The sequence below is a fragment of the Molothrus aeneus genome, chromosome 3 (genome assembly GCF_037042795.1).
Source record: "Molothrus aeneus isolate 106 chromosome 3, BPBGC_Maene_1.0, whole genome shotgun sequence".
Classification (NCBI taxonomy): Eukaryota; Metazoa; Chordata; class Aves; order Passeriformes; family Icteridae; genus Molothrus; species Molothrus aeneus.
Window position 1 is genome coordinate 49374708 of NC_089648.1, and position 21409 is coordinate 49396116.

General features: G+C 40.4%; 1 protein-coding gene across 2 annotated transcripts in view; it reads left to right on the forward strand.

Moving 5' to 3' along the window:
* The window catches only part of ARFGEF3 (ARFGEF family member 3), a 96067-nt gene extending 77647 nt beyond the window's left edge, over positions 1 to 18420 (forward strand). Inside the window, exons 27-35 of one of the 2 annotated variants that reach the window (XM_066546877.1) lie at positions 1289 to 1417; positions 1948 to 2124; positions 2669 to 2783; positions 3549 to 3651; positions 4196 to 4327; positions 6488 to 6618; positions 9404 to 10634; positions 11330 to 11561; positions 11816 to 18420. In XM_066546877.1, coding sequence (XP_066402974.1) covers positions 1289 to 1417; positions 1948 to 2124; positions 2669 to 2783; positions 3549 to 3651; positions 4196 to 4327; positions 6488 to 6618; positions 9404 to 10634; positions 11330 to 11521 — 2210 coding nt within the window. In that variant the 3' untranslated portion in view covers positions 11522 to 11561; positions 11816 to 18420. Of the gene's footprint in view, positions 1 to 1288; positions 1418 to 1947; positions 2125 to 2668; positions 2784 to 3548; positions 3652 to 4195; positions 4328 to 6487; positions 6619 to 9403; positions 10635 to 11329 lie in introns of both variants that reach the window. The other variant, XM_066546876.1, reaches the window with a different exon arrangement.
* Positions 18421 to 21409: the final 2989 nt, after the last annotated feature.

The following is a 21409-nucleotide window of genomic DNA, read 5'->3' on the forward strand; positions in this document are numbered from 1 at the left end:
CAAGGCAGTCTTCACCTGGCACTCCAGTGCTCAAAGTCAGTAGCAGGATAAGGCAAAATGTTTTAACCTACTTTGGCATATTTGCAGTGTATTTTCATACTGTACTTTATTTCATGCTGGACTCTTCCAAGAGGGTGTTTTAGAGATACTCAGTTCTCCCAGACTGGAAAACGTCCATATTTCACTCTGAGTCATTTATGCTGTTTCCTTATTCAGAAGGATCATTAAAGGCTAACTGACTCAAAACAGGGCACAACACTGCCCTCTGAAAGTGGTGTGAATAAATAAATCCTCAACCTAGTTACGAAGTAATGATTCCACTGTTTTTTCCTTGTTTCTCAGGAAGATTCTTGCAGTCAGCAAGCTCAGTGAATCTTAAAAAAAGTTCCCTCTTGTATTGATTTTAGAACATAATTAGCTAGCAAGCATCATTAAGATACAGACTACATCAGCATAGCTACCACTGACAGAGAACAGGAACTTATTAGTGAACCAAGGTAAAATCCATTTTAGCCTAATAAACCCTTAGCCTTTTAAGGAGACTTAAGAGTGTAATGTGTAAGATCCTTCTAGTTGTTCATGTTATCATGAGGAACTAGCAGATACTTAAGGGATCTGTGAAAAATTAAAGGGCAGCAATTCCTAACCATCTTCAAAATTTTATTGAATATTAGTTGTATCCTGTAATATTTTAGGGGATATCTGCTTGCCAGTGTAGATGAGAGCTCACCTGTATCCTATCTGCTCTTCTAGCAGTTGTCCAGCTCTGTGACCTCTTCAACATCTAAAGATGACATGTGAAGCAGCCTAATCATACCTCATGAGGCATTTTTACTCTTCAGTCCTGAGTACCAAATAGAACCAGTTAAATTATGGCTAGTCTCCTCAGGAATCTTACTTTCAAGCATAACCTAAGAAAGTACAATCTATTCTGAGCAGCATTTGCAATGGTAATGAGATGAGGTTTTATTTATGTATTTTTTGGGATGTTTTACACAAGGTTAAAGACACTGAGCTAATAGGAATAGTAAAGTATGACCAGAATAAGGTGTGTATTGATGTGGAAAGATGGGACAAAACACAAACTTGACAAAAAGGGAGGGAAAAGGAAACCATCATTTCAAAAATGGCTATTGACCACAACCATTACCTGGCAACAGTAAACATGCAAGAACCATGATCTTTAAGTTACTTAATTTATTAATGTCCATAATTTCTGAGGGCAAATTTCACCTGTGTCAAGCAGTATTTTATTCATGGTTTTTAATCTTTCTTTCTCTACTTGTAGGCCTTATCAACGTCTGGATTATTCTACTGGAAGAATTAACAACTGCCATATCCAACTGTCCCCGTCAGCACCAGCCTCCTACTTTGGATCTGCTCTTTGAATTGCTAAGGGACGTTGCCAAGACACCTGGTAATGAAAGGGCCTGATAAAATGTGAGCTAGTGGAGTCCTAACCAAACCTTTTAGACTCCTAAGCCATTTCTGTAAAGTATGTTATTTGTGTTAAAGCTGCACAGAGGCATTCTCTGCTAGAAAGGGATTTCCTCAGAGCTGATAAGTTGTTCCACTTAGTCCATCATTCTGTTGACAAAAGGCATCTTGTAAGAGTATATTGAACATATGCCTAAATTCATTGCACAATAAAGAGGTGTGGTACTCTATCAATGTGCTAGCCACAGAAAATGTTTGCTTCATGTCTAGCAAATGGAAGACAAAATTACATAATCCTGCAGATCTGCTGGGAAAGACTGCAGGTAAACAGTTGGCTTAATGTACCTCATAACTACATCCAAATTTTGCCATTCTCACCCCACAAAAAAGTTTCAGAACCTCTTTCCTTCAGCATTGCCTCAGGCTTCAGCTTGGAAGAAGTTAGCAAATTTACTGAGTATGTAGGCTTTGTAAGCAAGTACATACAACCATTATTGTGTTTATTTTAAGGACCAGGATTTGGCATTTATGCAGTTGTACATCTTCTTCTTCCCACGATGTCTCTTTGGCTCCATCGCAGCCATGGTGACCACTCTTACTGGGATGTGGCATCTTCTAATTTCAAGCATGCCATTGGCCTTTCCAGTGAACTTGTAGTGGAGCACATTCAGAATTTCATACACTCAGGTATGTCATTGTAGTGTTATTTTTACTGTCATCAGTGACATGTTGCTGAATAGCTACTTGAGGAGGTGGTTTCATTGCTTTTTTGGTTGCTCAGGCATAAAATAGGAGGAGAGTTAAAAAATTCTGACTGGGATTTTTTTTTCTTTAGAGTTTAGAATTTTGGGGAAAAAATTGTAAGATACTTATGGAAGTTATTTAGACCAGGCTCCTTCTCAGAGCAGGGCTATCTTCAAAATTAAAAAATCATAATCTTTAGTATATTTCCAAAAGAAGATACAAAGACTTTGATCATAAGGAACTAGAATATCAGAAACAGGATCTAAGATAATTTCTCCTGTACCACTTCAGTCCAGTCATTTTGTATTGTTAACCTAAAAAGGATGTTCTTCTTTCAGCTTGATGCAATGCATTTTTCAATAGCTGCATAAAAAGCATTTGGTTTTGCAAATTCTCTGAATAGCAGTAAGTGTAGCAAGACTGTTTATCTCTAATTATAATGAAAAGGCAATGATGTTAAAACCAGTCTGTGTTTTTTTCCTTATAGATATTGGTTACGAAAATATGATCAATACTATGTTGAAAGATGTTTTCAAGTTACTGGTAGCCTGTGTAGCAGAACCAACAGAAATTATTTCCAGAGTTGGCTGCTCCTGTATCAGGTAACCCAACCTGCTCACTCTTAGCACATTCAAAAAAGATGTCTATGTCTTTGAAGAACTTGTGGGCTGATAAGTCGGTTAACATCTCAAAAGAAGTCTACAATACCTCTTCGGTCTTTTTAGGGGAATAAAAGATTTTACAGTCATTAACCTTTTCTGGCTGTTTTCAGTGTGCTTCAGAACCTGTGATGTTAGGCAATACTACATGCATGATTCTCAAAAAAAGCATTTGCATATTACTTATATATAGTTAGTCAATAATTGATCCTTAAGGAAAAGGGTCTGCTCTTGGCACTCACAGGTCTTTAGAGGCAATTAGCACCTTTATCAGTCTTCAAGTTATTACAGTCATAATCAAAATAAGCCATGCATTTATACGGTTACATAGTGTGTGGTTCTTGTGGCAAGATGTCTACTTAAAGAGGAAAAACAAAGGAGAAAAAGAAGTCAAAACTGTAGTGTAATTACAAAAATAGGTCAGGATAACAACTGAGGAGATTGGATAACATTAGCTAGCTACTGAGTAAGCCTTTTGTTCTGTTTTCATAGATTCATAGAATGGTTTGGGTTGGAAGGGACCTTAAAGACACTTAGTTTCAACTCTCCTGCCATGGGCAGAGAACTTTCCACTAGACCAAGTTGCTCAAAGCCCCATCCAGCTTAGCTTTGGACACTTCCAAAGGGGATTTTCAACCTTCTCCTTTTAGGAGTAAGAATTGTCTAGTTCCTTCTTGAACGTGGTAGCATTTTCCTGTGTCCTTGCAGGTATGTGTTGGTGACAGCAGGGCCTGTTTTTACTGAAGAGATGTGGAGGCTTGCATGTTGTGCCTTGCAGGATGCATTCTCTGCCACTCTGGAGCCAGTAAAGGTAAAACTGCCATTTTGCTGTCAGTCAAAATGTAATCATACAATGGATGCACTAACTTTTGACAAGTTGATAATTTGTCAACTCCCAATTAAACATGTTGGATCAATAGTGGAGGTTGAAATCAGTTTTTCTAAATGTATACAGACCACACTAGTAGCTTTCAGTTCAGACTTATTTTAAATTGCCTTGCCAGTATGAAATCAGAAGAGTTCAATAGGTGAAAATTTCCCTTTTGATCAATTTCTTCCTCTGGATTTACAAAACTAGGTAGAAGACAATGTTGCTTTGCTGTAGCTGCATGCTCCATATAGACTAATTTTAAATTCACTGTCTGTTTTGTAAACAAAAAATCCTGTGAAGTCTTTGCAGACCAGCATCCATAAAAAGCTGCCTTTACATTGGATCTATTAATTCTAGATGGCAGGTGACCAGCTGGTAGGATGGCAAAGGTCACTGAATCTTGTATTTCACACAAACAGGCTGGAAATGGCAACAGTCATTTGTTTACTGCACAGTGAAATTCTGATGTTGTGTCTCCCTGTAGAACCTGTTGGGCTATTTCCACAGTGGTACTGAAAGCTTCAGTGGAGATGCCTGTGAAGTGAAGGTGGCAGCCCCCTCCCTCTCACCAAGTGCCGAGGCTGAGTACTGGAGGATCAGAGCCATGGCACAGCAGGTACTGACAGATGTTTCAGGGGAAGTCAGAAAACCTTTTAAACTTGGAGTTTTCTTTATGAAGGTGTGTTTTTTACACCATCTTCCTCACCAACTGTACAGGCAAAGACTTTCTCATCACCAGGCTAACATCAATTGTCTAATAGTAGGATTCAGAAAAATTAACAAAAACTAGGAAAAAAAACCACAGAAAACATCAGAACTGTCACCCTGTAGACAGGAATTTGAAATGCCTAGGATGGGAAAAAAATGCATGGGTATCTAGAGAAGACTGACAATGATCCTACTGTGTAATGTAATTTTAAAAATTGCCAGGATACATTAGTGGAGGTGTTTCTGATAGAGAAAGGGAAATAGTAGTGTCACTGTGAATCCTCATCAAGAATGTCACATAGGTTTATGAATACTCTGTTAAGGAATGATAAATTCAAAGGACAAAAATTGCACTAGAACAGAGATGGTGATATGAAAATAGGAAAACAAGATTTGATTAACTTATCCAAGCATTTTTCTCTATAAATACCTAGGTATTTATAGGCAAAGAAGAAAAAGGGTTACTGGGAGCTAGAGGATAATGCTGACATTTAACAAATTATTCACTAACTCCTAATCAGAATCAGCAGAGCAAACTTGGAACCTTCTTAGGGTTCTTTTGACTACAATGAAGGTTATTCATTCTGTGAAAGTGGTTATATGAAACAAGTTCTTTGAAATACAGCAGACTGAACCTAATAACCTGCAGGGTACCATAAAACTGTAAATACCATATGACAGTTTCAGCCTGGGAAAGCAGATAGATTAAAACAGCCAGCAGATGTTGGTGTCAATTTCTGACTTGATAAATCATACTCTGATGGTGCTTGAGAATCTGAGACACACAGACCAGGACTGGTGATCACAAATAATGTGGTAGTGGCAGACATTGTTTGAATAGAAAATGTGTTTTAAATTAAGTTTTAAAGATGCAGAACTTAAGAAAGCAGGCAATGTAACATTAATACTTTTCTTGTAGACACTATCAGTGGCACTCCCTGAGTCCTCTGCAGTGAGGATTTGCTACAACTATGAAGCTACAAAACAAAGCCACAGCAATTGAGAGTTGTTGCCCTGTTTCCCACTGAACTGAGTTTGGTTGGGATGGAGTTAATATTCTTCCTAGTAGTTGGTACAGTGCTGTGGTTTGAATTTAGTATGAGAATAATGTTGATAACACACTGGTGTTCTAGTTGTCGCTGAATAGTGCTTGCACTAGGTCAAGGACCATTCAGTTTTCCATCCTCTGCCAGGAAGGAGGGACACGAGAAGCCTGAGGGGGAGCATGGCCAGGACAGCTGTGGAGACTGGAGACTGGCCAGAGGGATATCCCATACCAAAGAGTGTCATGCTCAGTATGTAAATGAGGAGAGTTGTCTGGCAGGGGCTGCTCAGGGACAGGCTGGGCATCAGTCATTGGGTGATGAGCAACTGTACTGTACTGTACAAGTTTTATTTCCCTCTTTTTTTCTTTTTTGGTTGCTCTTTTTGTAGTGGTGGTGGTTGATTCTACTGTATTTTATTTAAATTGTTAAACCACTCTTATATCAACCCATGGGGTTTATCTTTTTTTTCCCTGATTCCCCTCCCCATCCTTGAGAGAGATGGGGTGTGGGGTGTGGTAAGTTCATGGCTGCTTGGCATTTAGTTGCTGTCTGTGGTTAAATCACAGCACACCCCCAAAGGATTGCATATTAGGTGTCTGTTGTATCTTCATGGCTGAAAATAATCCTTCCAACAACCAACCTTTCTAGGTGCAGCTGGCTAACTGTGCAAACAGATCCTTGTCTCCACTGTACGTGGTGCTTTCAGATAGAAGCATACAGACAGCAGAAAGCTTGGTTTGGCATTTGGTACTGTGCCTTAAACAAATTCAAAGAAAAATATGTCTGTCCTTTGCCCTGCACCCCACTAGATGTCTGGAGGCAGCCCATTGCTGTTTTACCAAAGTAGCATACTCCAGGAAAGGTCTGCCTGGGGGGATACCTTGCATTCTCTTTATCAGGGTAAAATAATTCAGAATGACAGATATTTCACACTGCAGGAAATCCTATTCCCAGCCCCTCCCCCACCCCAGACCCACTGCAAGTGCTAAACTGATTGTTTTATGTAACTTGTTGCTTTCTAGGTCTTTATGCTGGAGACTCAGTGCTCCCCAAAAACCCCGAGCAACAAGGAAGGGTTTGAACATGCCCAGTCATGTGTGCTCATCATTGACCTGCCACCAGATAAGAAACCAAATGGGCATAACCAGAGAAGGTAAAATATCTTCCACGGAAGACACTGTGTCACTTAAAGCAAGATAAAAGTATTGCTGAACAGGAAGAGATGTGAACTGAGCCTGGTAAATCATACCTCCCCATAGGGCTCATCAACAAAAACAAATACACTGATCAAATTAGGTTTTGTGACACTGTTGTGGTTTTAGTGACAGCTAGCAAATGCAATGTCTGCTTCACTAAGGGTCTTTTAAATTCAGTATTACTTGGTTAAGAAGGTAGAAAAAGGTAATGGATGATCTGGGGCATTATAAACTGAAGAGACCACATCCAAAACTGCAAGGCTGTCAACACTGAGCTAGGGAGCGTTGTTTTTGCTTGGCACATTATTTTTGTGGAAGTCTTTCTGTTGTGTTACCACCTGAAAAATTCCTCTGTTTGCACTACAGTCTGATCCTGTAAAAGAATATTTCCTTTTGCTTGCACGTGGTTGTGCCCAACTGCTGTACCATCATTTGGGCCAAGAATCAGAATTCTGCATTCAGGGTTTGTGTTTGTATTGCAAGGCATATAATGGCATGGCATTGTCTTTTACAAGATACCAAACATGGTTTTATACCATTCAAATCTAAACTACTGCTTGCAACAAGGAGCCAGAATGTGATGGTCCTTCTTTGGAGGGACAGGAAGAAAGACCATGCAAGATGTCTCTTACACTGCTGTACAGAAGTTTTCCCCTGAGAGCAGGTGCTCTGTTGCCTCACCATCGGAGAACAGGCCCCTGCACAGAGACAAAGAAAGCTTAAAGGTCACAGGTTAAACCATTCCTTTACAGGGGGAAATATCTACTTTATCCAAAGGCTAGCAGGTCATTCTTCTTGTTACCATGAATGCAAAGCAAGACTGGAATATTCACCTCTCATAGCACCTAAGGCCATGCAATCTAACAGGCTGTGTTTGTAAGGGCAGCAAGGGTCTTGCTTGTCTTAAAACAAATAAATAAAGCTTGCAATTAATGCAAACTCCGAATGCTCTCACACTGCGCTTTGTCCAGCCAACTGCTAAAGGTGTATATGCCCATAGCCAAGTGTTGTCCCAGCAATGCTCATCACCAAAACACAGCTCACAAGTTGACTGTGCCACTATTTTCATATTATTTGCTACAGCAGTGCAGTAATATGGCAATCATGCATGATAGTAAATGTGGCCTTTCCAAAAGTTTTACTTTAACCTTAGCAGGGTTTCACTTCTCCCTTTTGGTTTTGTTTCCTTAATGCTGCATCGTTTCACAGGAAGCTGGGGTAAGGGAGCTTTTCTTCTTCCTGAAAAATAATAATATATTTCAGTTTGAGACTTTGGACAGAGTAAGAAAATACTATCCTTAACCAGCTTTGCCATTGTGTTTTCACATGTAGTTCTCTACCAGTTTCTTTTTCTTTTGGGTTTGAGCAGTACTTTATACTGTCCTTGTAAATTGCTTTTTTGGCTATTACAAGGAAAGCAGATCTCCTTCATTCCTGACCCTGCTTTTGGAACAGGATTAGTTGCTTGAAATCACTGCAAGCTCTCATTTAACTTTATACATGCTCTTAAGAGCTTTTTTGAGTCAGAGCTTCTAATGATTTTTACAGCAGAAAACTACTTCCCCATAAAGAGCTCAACTGTATGTGCTAATCATTAACATTTTATCACTGACAAATAATAAGACAACTAAATCTTAATGATGTATCAGCTGTGTCATGGTAGGCAAAGTGACACAGGGAATGTAACTGGATAACAGTTTTTCCTGAACTTTTTTTAAAAATGTTGTATTCTGAAAATTGGGTTTTATTAGGATTTCTCAAAAAAAAAGGCTTTTTGTCTTGGTGTTCCAAAACACTTTTGAAAGTTGTTTAATGAAAGCAGTATAATTTTTGCAACAAAAATGTCAAAGGTCTACAACTGAACTTCTCATGTTACATGAAGATTTGCTTTGAATTGACCTAAAACTTCAGTATTGCAAGCAAACTGAAAAATCTCTTCCTTACTTGATAGCTGTGCTAATTAAAACTTGACCCATCACATCAAAGTATTATTGTGTGCATCAGCTTCATTTAGAACATTGTCCTGTAATCTTACACCTTTTTAAAATACTTTAAGATAGGTTTAATAATAGATCTTAAGATAGGTTTATAATTTGAAATCCATGAGATACCAAACAACAATCCTGTCTTTTTTTCCAAGCCTTGCTTGCCTGTAAGCCTCTCAGTGTTATTTACTGGTGAAAGACCTGAAAACTTTGGTCAGAGGCATTTACCATTGTTGTGTCCCCTGTGCAAATCAAACATCAGTGAGGGCTAAAACAACTCCCAGCATCCTTCTAACAGGAACACAGCTAAGAATCACCCAATATCGTAAGTGAGGAACAGGGTTAGGGATAGGTATGTCCATGCTAGGTTCTCAGTGTTCAAGTTGAAGTCTTAAGAGCAAGCAGTGAAATGTGCCTTCAGCCAGACTTCAGCTTCTTTGCATGCCGCATTGCATTGCTGATGTTTCTGTACATGTTTCTTTATTGATTGGATACCTCTTCATGGTTTATTTTTAAGAAGTACTCCTGGGCATTAGCGGAAATGGAAACTGAGTAGTAATCTAGTTTTGGCCCCAATTTTTCATGGCAAAATAAAGATTATCTGACATGTTGGTAGAAGAATAATTTGTGTGTTAATTAATTCCTCAGATATAGCTGGCCGAAATATCTTAGTGTGCTTTTATTCTTAGTACAAGCACAATGCACCATTTTAATATTCTGTGATTTTTTTTTTTCCTTCCATGCTTGGTTTACCAAGTATTCCTTTCAGGACAATAGTAGTGAGCTTGCTGTCCCACCAAGTACTGCTCCAGAATTTATATGACATCTTACTGGAAGAATTTGTGAAAGGCCCTTCTAACTTGGAGGAGAAAATGGCAATACAAGTACCAGAAAACAAGTTGGCTGGTTTTCTCAGGTACATCTCCATGCAAAACCTGGCTGTGATCTTTGACTTACTCCTGGACTCCTACAGAACAGCCAGAGAGTTTGACACCAGACCTGGGCTGAAGTGTTTGTTGAAAAAAGTGTCTGGCATTGGTGGAGCTGCCAACTTGTATCGCCAGTCAGCAATGAGCTTCAACATCTACTTCCATGCCTTGGTTTGTGCAATCCTGACAAACCAGGAGAACATCACTGCAGAGCAAGTGAAAAAGATCCTCTTTGAAGATGATGAGAGAAGCACAGACTCCTCACAGCAGTGTTCTTCAGAAGATGAAGACATTTTTGAAGAAACTGCCCAGGTCAGTCCCCCACGAGGGAAGGAGAAGAGGCAGTGGAGGGCTCGAATCCCATCTCTGAGCGTCCAGCCGGTCAGCAATGCAGACTGGGGCTGGCTGATCAAGAGGCTTCACAAGCTCTGCATGGAACTGTGCAACAACTACATCCAAATGCATCTGGACCTGGAGAACAATGTAGAGGAGCCTCCAGTGTTCAAAGGTGACTCTTTCTTCATTTTGCCATCTTTTCACTCAGAAACCTCCACCCCATCAACTGGAGGGCTGTCTGGAAAGGACACACCATCAGAAGATGACCGAAGTCAAATCAGGGACCAGCTGGGAGACAGCTTGACGCCTCGAGGAGGGAGTGGAGAAATATTGCTGCTACCCCCACCCCTGAGTCCTAAACCAGAAAAAAAAGAGCAAATCAAGAAAAAAGAATGGTGGGAGAGTGCTGGTAACAAGATCTACACCATAGCCACTGACAAAACCATCTCCAAGTTTATGACAGAATACAAGAAGAGAAAGCAGCAACAGGCCATGACATCCTTCACCAAAGAGGTCAAAGTGGAAAAGAAAGGGGAACTCCTGGGTTCAAGAGGACCAGACTCACCTGTACTCCAGCGGCCTCAACATCTTCTAGATCAAGGTCAAATGAGGCATTCATTCAGTGCTGGTCCAGAGATCCTGAGACAAGAGAAGAGACCCCGTTCAGGGTCCACAGTCAGCTCCCTGAATATATCTATTAGGGATGCAGAGGCCCAGATACAGGTAGGACATTCTTGTAGAAGGCTAATAATAATAGCAATATATAAAAACATTTACATTATTATAATATTTTTGTTCAATATTGTATTATATAATGAAGTCCTTATGACGAGGACTGAATCTTTAGGAGCTGGAATTAATAAAAACCTGATTTTGCCCTATTAAAAGAAAGTCAGTTTTCAGCGAAGTGTCATCAGGCATATATACTAACTCAGCTGTCAAGAGTGCTTCTGTGGCTGGGGCCAAAGCTGCCCTTAATCCTGAGAACTCACAACCTACAGCAAACTCATTGCTTACTGCTATGGGCTGTAGCCCTCTGAAGGCTTTTGAAAATGCTATGCTGCTTGACACATTGCTTTTGTACTTAAGAATGGGATTTTTTGTTAATTCCAGAGAAAAATAATGGGTTCTTTTGCTAAACAAAAGCTTGTTTTTTGCATGTCCAAGTGAACAAATCAGTTAAAGCATCAAACTTGACAGGTTTTGTTCACTGTGGGACAAAAAAAAGGAAAGGGTGAGCATGATACCTGCAATACAAAGTCAAGTGATTTTGGAACATTAAATGAATATGCTGGTATTACTCAGTCTGCTCCATGAGGCTGCAGCCACCAGATACCTTATTTTCTGCCTCGACCACTGGGCTCACCTTTTTAGAAAGGTCTTCTAAAGAGGTTTTTTTAAATCAAATTTCTTTGTAGGCATGGACGAACATGGTGCTGACAGTTCTCAACCAGATTCAGGCTCTGCCAGACCAAACTTTCACAGCCCTGCAGCCAGCAGTGTTTCCCTGTATCAGCCAGCTGACTTGCCACGTGACAGACATCCGTGTCCGCCAGGCAGTACGGGAATGGCTGGGAAGAGTGGGCCGAGTTTACGATATCATCATTTAAACCAAGCTGTGCTCATTGCAAAGGGCAGAAGACATGCAAGGTATACAGCAAAGAAATACTTGGGGTTCATTAATTGCCTATTTGTTGGTGAGAAATTAAGAAACAACGAGCTTGTCAATTTATATTGTCTGTCCACCTGAGATTGTGTGTCCCTCACTCACACTAGCAAAGGAAGCAAAGCATGAGTCTGTTTAGAGGATCTGGCATGGCCCCAGAACCCAGAACCTGTCTGTTAATCAGGCTCCTACCAGAAGAGGTGCATTTCATTGTCTTCATTTTAATTCAAATTTGCAGCAGTGGGAGCCACCAGAAACTGCAGCAGAACTTCCGCACTTGAAGTTAGCTGTGAGTGCAACTGTCATGGGGGTGTCAAACCAGGTCAGTAGAGCTATTTAACTTAGAAAATAAATAAACAAATCCAAGTCAGTGAAAAGGTGAGGGCTATAGGACAAGTAAGAAGGTGACATTTTTTAGGGTAACATCTTCCCTTCAAAAATTGGCATGAGAAAGGATAAAGATTATTGAAGTAACTAAATGTGTTGCTCACTAGAGAAAGTGGAAATTTATTTTGCTCCAAGAGGAGCCTTTGTAGTCACATTTGGAGTAGCTAAAGAATCCCAGGTCTAAAATGGGTGAACCAAGCACAGACTATTGATCCTTTCATTGCTCTTATGGAGTATTGCTCAAAGAGAAATGGCACTGTCAAACTGCCCTCTTTGCAGCACCACACTGGCTGCCTCTTCACCTATGCCTACAGCTGAGCATTTTGCCACATGTCTAATTCCCTCTAAGGGCAAAAGGAAAGTTTGTTTTGCTCTTTCCTGTGAAGCTGTGGGGAAGACACACCACAGCAAATACCAGCATGTGCCAGTATCCAGCATTCAACTAAGCAGAGTAAAGTGCTCCAGTTTAAACACCACTGCAGCTGTTATTCTGCTGGAAATTTATGTTTGCTTATGTCGAGCTGCTGTAGCCAGGAACACCCTTATCACCTTGGTTAAAGGTCACTCTACTTGGAGCTGAAGCAAGATGGAAAATGGTATGAAAGGGAGGTATATTTCCTGTTTCTCTCTCATTTCTTGTCTGCTGCTGTAAATAGAAAAGGACATAGCCTCATGGAGGTACATCCCCCCTCCATGCAGCACTCCTATTGGGACTATTACAATTTGCTGTTATTAGTAAGAGGGAAGAGAAGGGGGAGGATTGACTATTGTGTTGTCAAATGCATATGTGATGCTTTTCACACTATACAGAGCAAGGGTTACCTTGCTGCACAAGTTATGTCACAGCCCTTGGGACATTTCATCTCATACTCCTATGCTGTATCATTTGTTGATAACTTGTTGAAAATGAGTTAATTTTAATTTTGGGTGACCCCTTAATGCTGTTCTCCCAAGGCTTTTAAAATGTGCATGCCAACTAAATATACAGCTTCAGTCCCTGCTCCAAAGCATCCTTACAATGTCATCTCTTTGTGTAAGGCCTGGATTTTGCAAAACGAACTGCTTTTAGCATCTTAAACCTGGAAAAACAGAGGGAGCCAAGAAGCTCCACTGAACAGCCATCTCCCAAGCTGCTTTGTTTACAAAGAGTCTGACACTATCCTCCTGCCTTTCCCTCCGCTGCCTTCTTCCCATTTGTCACCTGCTAGTCTTGTGCAGGGAGTATTTGTCCCATTACTTTCTGTAGTGCCAGTCATGCTGTTTCTCTTGCTTTAAAAAGTTCCTTTTGCTAAATTGTTTAAAGGACATTAAAATTCTGTAAAAACACCTCTTTTCTACCACCTAAACTGACTTTATTAATTACTAATTTAACAACGTTTTCAATTGTCACTTTTCCCCCAACAGTTTTAATACTTCCTCAGGGACAGGTTAGATTATGCTTTGGTATCTGGGAGAGCAGTAGCACAGTTTGATTTCTGTTGCCATGTCTTTCTTATGCATCTTTAGGTAGAGTGAAAGTTGGTTACATTCTTTGTTAAAGTTTTTATTTGGCATCTATACAGAGCTGCTTTTAAAGCAGTACATTAATTAGGCAACAACAGAAATCAGAATAATAAACCATATTCAAAGCAGCCAACTCTGATGGTTTTAATTAAAAATGCATTGAATGGATGCAAGTCCTTGCTGTACTGATCTAAAACTAAAGCAAATTCCTAAATTATGTAGGGGAAATAAAATTGATAGCAGTACCAGTGAAATCATTCAGGACTACAGAAGAGGTCCCAGAATCTAGGAAACACCATGGTTGCATTGTGGTTGCAATACAAAATCCTTCTGTAAATCAGTAAAAAAAACTTTAGGGGTGCCAGTACCATTACCACCACTTCCCTCAAGCTCATGAACACAGTATAACCTAGTGTTACCTGATTAGCCACCATCTTGGCCTAAAATGTAATTTCCTTTTAACTATTTACATTACAAATACCACATTGGAAAATGAGGACAAGTAAATTTGCTGTGTTGCTGTTGGCCTGTTTTGAGCTTTGTCCTTCAAATTATGCATTAAGTGCCCATTGTCACCCTCAGTGCCTCTGCTCATTAAGACCCCTCCCTAAAAGGTCATAAGTAACTTTGAATAATTCCAGAAATGTAATTTAGAAGGAGGGGAGAAGGAATATTTGATGCAGCAATTATTTACACAGCAATTTAGAGAGCAAGGTTCAGCATGTGCTGCTCTTCCTTTTCCTTGTGTGTATAAAATGCTAGCTCCAGGTGAGGGGAGCAGCCCATGGCCACTTCAGTAACCACAACCATGAGATGTAGAAGTTAAAGCTTTCTGATGCACCTTCAAGACATAAACAAATAAAAAATATTAGTTGCTTCATTAGATTCTCAGCAATTTTTCTGCTAGTTTAGCTGTAGACATCAGTAATCCCCAAAGAAGTAGAATAATAAATGTGTGATGTCACCATTTCATAGGTCCTTTGTGGCCTGTTTCATGGCTCTTGACTGCCAGCATGATGCCTTCAGACCTCATAAAGCAAGCTTTTAGCCCAAAGGAGAAGTCTGCCAGAGCAGTCCCAGGAAAGGGGGGCTTGCATCAGCCTGTCCTAAGCTTCAGAAGGGGAATTCCCTACACTGCACACCCCAATCATGTCCATGCTACAGTGGCTTTTCTGCTTTCTGCTTGTGAGTGGGGAAGCCACTCAGTCAGTAGCAGTAGTAGTCCTGGTATCCATGTGTGTATCCCATTCAAATCCTTACTGTTAGCTCTATAACCTCATGAGTGGCAGAGTATTGGCAGCTTTACTGTTGAACCAAACACTTGAACATTGAGCAAACCACTCTCTCTGCACTACAGCCTGAGCTTGCTCTTTGCCTTGGTAAATGACCACATTCTTCTCTTTTCTTGCCCTTACTTTTTTTGGTCACATAAATTTCTATAGGAGTTGAGTTTGGGTTGTTTTGGTTTTTTTTTTTTTAACTGGCCAGTTGTTTTTAAAAATGATTACCCAGTAAATTTTGCTCAACTGAAATGCTTTAAAAAAGAAGATGTGGTAGCTTGACATCCTTCTCAGGTACCAGAGCTGCACCTTTGCTGCCTTTGCCTAATTCACGTTGCCCTCCTCAGGGCCACCGCAGCCAGCAGAGGCAAGGACATCTCATTTTAAAATCTCGTAGGCAATTGCTAACAGAGAAAGTTGCTGCTGCCCAGCATCAACTACCTTTAAGCACATGAAATAGCTCATCACTGTGCAAATATTTAAAGCTGAGAAAAGCAGAGCACTCATCAGGAGAGCAATCCTTTTCCTACAGAACAGGGGCAGGGTTTGACCCCAACTTACACGGTCTCAGGTCATTGCATATGTTTGCACTTCATTCTGCACTGTGAACATATGCAGTCATATGAGATGATTGACATGTATATGTACAGATACCTGTGGCTCCAATCACTGCCATATTCTGGGTATCCAGCATATTTTCAGAGAGCTATCCACATTAGTAACATGCTTATCTGCTGTTTTATGTATTTGTGTCACACCAGCAATGGTTAACATGGTTATTCTGGTACCTTTTCTGAGCATTCAGCAGCCATTGAATTACCACCACTATGTTAAAATAGAGTTGTAATACTTTCCTAGGGATAAACACTCATTTGAGAACAACTGACTTAATTTACTATATAGAAATAATTATTAGAAAAATATTTAGACAGATCTGGGCAATACTTTCCTTGTACAACTCCCAGCACAGGCAACACAGCTTTTGCCTCATCACAGATGAAAAATTTATGTCATCTGCACTGTGGCTTGCTCATGTCAAAGCCAAGCACAGTTTACACCTGTGACTTGTAAGGTGCTTTCCCTTTCAATTTGAGCTTCAAGTTTTGTTTAAAATTTAAACCTTTATGTAAAATTCACTGACAAATCCTCACTCACCAAAGATAAAACCCCCACCTCTAAGTACCATGTGCAGTCTTCACCTGTACTTTATATAGCAGCATCTCAGTGTTGGTATCAACACTGCAGAGCCCAGCACAGCACTGGCATGAAACCCAGTGGCAAACAAGTTAGAAAGTAGATTCCAGCTCCATGTTCTGCCTCCACTTTGTACCTTTCTTCACGGTTTGGGCCCACACTCAAAGTGCCAAAGCTGTCAAAATCTATGGAGGTTAAGTAGCTAGGGATCTTAAATACTTAGGACTCAGTCCTTGAATTCTTCAGTCCCTACATGCGGATTCACAAGTTCTCAGGAAAGGGGAAGTCCTGTAAAGTTTTTTGTGTCACCCTCTCTGCTGCTGTCCTCCATACACCTCCTGCTTGAAAAATCTACAGGAACCAGCACACAGTCCTACACAACCCCGTACTGCAAAACTAGAACCCTCACTTTTGTACAGATCCAGCAAGCCAAAGTGATTTATTTTTCACCTAGCTCATCTGTATAGAAGCCTGTTGAGAAATTGTGCATGTGGTTTGGCTATTGTCACCTTCAGCAATCCATTCTAGAAATAAATGCCATTTCTCAGTGCTAAATTGTCTTTAATTTACAAAAGAAGTGAAGTGCTTCCTTCTCCCCCCCCCCCCCACCTTTATACTAAGGTATGTCTAAGGTGTCTAAGCAGACTATTTATACATTACTCCAGTCACAGTAATTTATGGGAAGACCTTTGTGCAGGTATATGACATTAAATAGGTTTTTTTCAGTTGCTGATCAGTCCACAGTTGTTAAAGAAGTAAGATGATACCATCAATTTACCAAAAGAAGTTTCTCTTCTTTTAGTGTAAAGGACCAATTTACCATGCACAGAAGCACAAATGTTGGATTTTATGCAATGTAGATAAAAGCATGTGGCAGCTAGTGATCCCTCTTCACTGAGCCTCCCTAATTTGAGCGGAGCTTCTTTGGGATATCACCAAAGGGTCTCAGCAGCTCTCACCAGCAACATGCCTGGGACTCCAGAAGTTGTACAACTGCAAGGAAGAAGTCATTTCCACTAATTCCCCTCAGAACACATACTTTAATGTGACACTAATATGATACTAAACAAACAGTTTTGGCCAAACATTTAAAAAGCCAGCAGTGCTGCCTTTTTAAAAAGAAAAAATGAAAACACACATGGCCTAAGTGTGCATCAGTCTTTTCACTTAGTGCTCAGAGGTCTCCAAGCTGAAAACTAAAAGCAGAGGGAAGAAGAAATGCCCTAATTCTGTGGATATTAGTGGAGCTATTCTGTATGATCCTGGATTAATGCAATAATGAGCTTGCCTGTGGAACCAGATCCCTCAAATTCCAATTTTTGGCAAAATTACAAGTTGAGGTTTGCATAGTCTACACTGCCACATTGAATCAGGGAGCTGAGTTTATGGAAAGTATTTTTGGTTAAGAAACATGGCAACAGGATCTATTCAATCGTTTTACCCCAACATCCCACTTTTCAAAAGGTAGTTTATGTACTTTGATAAATTTTGTCTGACTCCCATGGAGATCAGGGCCCTGTTTCCTGTCCATGCATTTGGTCTATCTGGGCTGTGGTGAAGCGCCACAGTTCCACAAGCAGCACGCTGCAGTGAGAGAGCTGAGCTGGCAGACAGGCACAGGTACACAGGTTCAAGCAAGGGACAAATATCTCCTCCACAATCAGGATGTGACCCCTGCGCCCCCCACTCTGCAGAGGAAGACGGGACTTGATACCAAAGGGAGAACAGCAGGAAGGGCAGAGCACGGTGGTGACAGAGCCCTGTAGCATACGCTGTTTGCTAGAGCAGATGGGAGCAAGGGATTGAAGGTGTGCAATGACAACAGCAAGGACCTTCTTTCAGTTCCCCCCACCTCCTCTTCTCTGCCTCTTTCCCCTCCCCCCACTTTTGTCATTTTTGTGAGACTGCAAACATACTTCTATGGCCCTTCAACCAGAACTGAAAGCAAGCCAAAGGGAGTGGACACTCCGTTTCACCAAAGATCTAAGTATTTTCTGTTTGAAAATTTAAAAAAAAAATCAAATTCTATTTCCATGATGATGGCTGCCAGAGGAAGCATTTTACCACAAAACACGATTCCCAGGACTTAATCTCTCTAGCTGTATATTCAGGAGGAGCCAATAGTACTTCTTTAGAGAGACTATAAATTACCTTGTCAAACAAGTGCTTACATTGGGTTTACCTTCTGCTGAGTTCATACCTATCTGCAATTCCTTGGTCTCATCCATGTTTCCTCCCTCTACCTTTCTGCTCTTCTTCAGAAGAACACTTCCCCATGTCCACCGTGTCCTGTTGTGCCGCTAGCTTTGTATGGTCCTTGGGTGTCCAGTGGTTGGGCAGTCACTGTCAGCTGGCTTGCAAATTGTATTTTGTGTATATTTTATTCTGACTGAATTCTGAAATGGAAATATTTTAAAACAAAAAGTATAAACTATTTATGTTGCTTGTGTTGTAGAATAAAGATGCAATGCAAACTAAATTATGCTTTGATTTTTTCTAATGGAAGTTATTGTACAATTCCTGATGAAGCAAAGGAACAGAGCAGAGAAAGGACCTGAAATACTTGTTGTGTACTAGCAGGAACTGCAGTTTTCATGCATGACCTTGGGAATTTAGTTACTCTGAACTGCTTTGTGTTTGTGATGGAAACTGAGATCTAAACACTGACAAATGACTCCTACAGCACTTCTAGCAAAAGTCTGAGTTTGTGGGGTGGAGAAGGATGAAGCTACTGAGATAGTTAAAGGTGCAAGTAGATGCTGTGCAGAATTTTGATGCATCTAGACAGGTGAAACATTTCTCCCTCTTCAGTATTGTCCTCAGTATTCTCTCTTAAATAAGGAGAATACTGTTGGCTCTGATTTCGTTAGAGATGGATTGCTCAGAGCTCTCATTCACAGCCAGACTTTTGTTGGGTTTTTAAGCTGGGCATTCCCTGACCACAGACAGTTTAGATAACACTCCTCAGGTGTTCCCAGTAAACAGGTGCATGGACGCTGCAATGTTTCATTCTGCTAAAATGAGAGCTCAGCAAGGGTTGTCCCTGTCACCTACATCCCTCTTTTGATTAGTCAAACCAAAGATTGCTCCTGTTGAAGAAAAACCTTGAATTTAATGAAAATAATAAACACCTTCTTTACAGCAGTCACCCCTGCTTCTGTATGCAGCCAAAATTTAGGTACTGAAGGAGAAAGGGTTTGCCAGTGTCCCTTTCAACAGAACTGCCATGGGCTTCCTGAAAGCAGGAGCGTTTCAGTGACAAGACATAGCATCACACAGCAAACCCTAGGATACACCTCTCTGTGGTCAAGGATGCTACCCACAGCCCAAAAGCAAGCTTTCCACATAATCTCAAGAGGGGAAAATGCAGCCAGCTTTCCACCTGGCCCCACTGGGGTCTCTGGCCATACACTGAAGCAACATAAGGTCTGGCCTTCATTGGTTGTTACATAACAGCCTCATCAGCATGAAGGTTAAGAACAGATTACAAAGGAACCAAATGAGGTTGTGATGCTTTAATAATCTTACACACTTCTGGCAAAAGAGAGTGTGTTAAATCCCAGCCGTCAGATCTAATTTCATTCCAGGGAACTACCTTCTGCTGCTCCACACATCTCATTTTGATCCCATTAGAAAGATTTTCATTTCCTCCTAAAGAGCATTCAGTAATGTGAAACAGCAGCAGAGTAAATACAGAAAGTAATGCTCCACTATTCCTCTCCTTACATGTACAAATTCCCAGTTGTCTTCCCACTTACGCTGGGGTCAGGCTAGAGTGGCTTCTGCTGCCACTAGACTTACCTAGGAGACCCTTGGTGTTGTTCTTCTGTTGAGGAGCAGACTGTTAAGAACATTTGCCAAAAAAAACAGCTGTCAACAAATACTTCAAAAAACAATAAAGAAAATTTTAAAAGGAATTAAACAGGCACACCATTGAATCTCAGACATCCTCTTCGCTTTAGTGGATTCACTGAACTCATTCATGTTTTCACAATGTAAGTTTATCACTGGCTACACAGTTAATCTGTGTTAAACTAAATATTAAAAGCTCCCCTGATACCAAGCCAGACTAATTGTTTCTTAATAACTAATTTTTATTTTTTGACAGGGTGCCAAAGGAGTGCCCAGTGTCACTACTACCATTTTACAGGTGGGATGACCAACCAAGCAAGTAAAAAATTTGTCCTTGACCTCAAAATGGTCCAAAGTATCTAAACATATGCTCTGGCCTCTTGCTTATCCCAAAGTAGTAGATCCGTGAGATAATCTGGCAAGAGAAGAAAAAAGAACCCCAAAACAGAAAAACAGCAGCAAAGATTGTTTATAGGAGGAATACAGAAGGGCACGCTAGAGGTACCAGCAGGTATTTCAGGTACAAGACAAAAGGGAGACACACTTTGGATGTAACAGGTGGGGCACAGTAGGGTTGCATAGGAGACCAGTGTCACATCCATACCCCCAAGCACTCAGGTAAAAATGGGACAATATTTTCAGTAAGCCTGCTGGAAGCATGCTATCTCCAGGACAGATACTTCCTGATCATGTTTTCCAGATGAAGAAACCTTTTGGTTCACTGAGTAAACCTATGGCAGAAGTTGAAAAGAAGGAGGCTGGGATTCTGTCCACAGAGCTATGTGAAATGCAGCGTGATCTCTGATTTTGGAGCTTCTGGCAAAGAAGCTAGCATCAGGATAAACCTCTTAACATCTAATATCACTGCAAACAAACACAAATTGAAGTCTTTATCCAAATGCATGACACAGAGTCCTAGAAGAGTGCAGTCAGTATACAGATTTCAAAACTCAACAGAATCCAAAATAAATCAGAACAATTTAGATGTAAGCACAGGTCAGCTAGGTCCTACTCTTATACTGGAAGGAAAAAAAAAAACAACAACAAAACACCAGAACCAAACATACTAGCCAGGCGGCATGTGCAATTTTCTGACTCCTGATAGAAATTCATAGTAATAAATCCGGATGATTTTTTGTTTTGTTTTAACAACAGATTTGTGCCTTTGTCTACACTATAATTGCTGGGAAGTATGTATCCATAAAGGAGAGCCAATACTTCAGCTTTGCCAGCTCTGAGAAATTATGCCCGACCTGAAATATTTTTCTTCTCTGTGGTTAGTGTGACCACTTCTGATCTCTTATTATGTTCATTCCCTACCACAGTCAAACAAAATTACTTAAAATAATGTGGAATACTTTTCTGGGTAGCATTTATAAATTATTTACTATGTTTTTTAATGTTACTCCCAGCAGACCGCTTTGTACTTCAAATCAGGTTCTTTGTTCCAGAGATTACAGGGAGAGGAAGAGATCAAAATAAAACTGGGTAAGATGCTATACTGAAATCTATCCTTATAAGTAATTTTGTCTAGGAGGTCAAAAAAGACAAATCTTCAAGCTTGAGAAACAATAATGTCAAACATAATGAGAAAGTGAAAAATGGTTTTGAAAAGG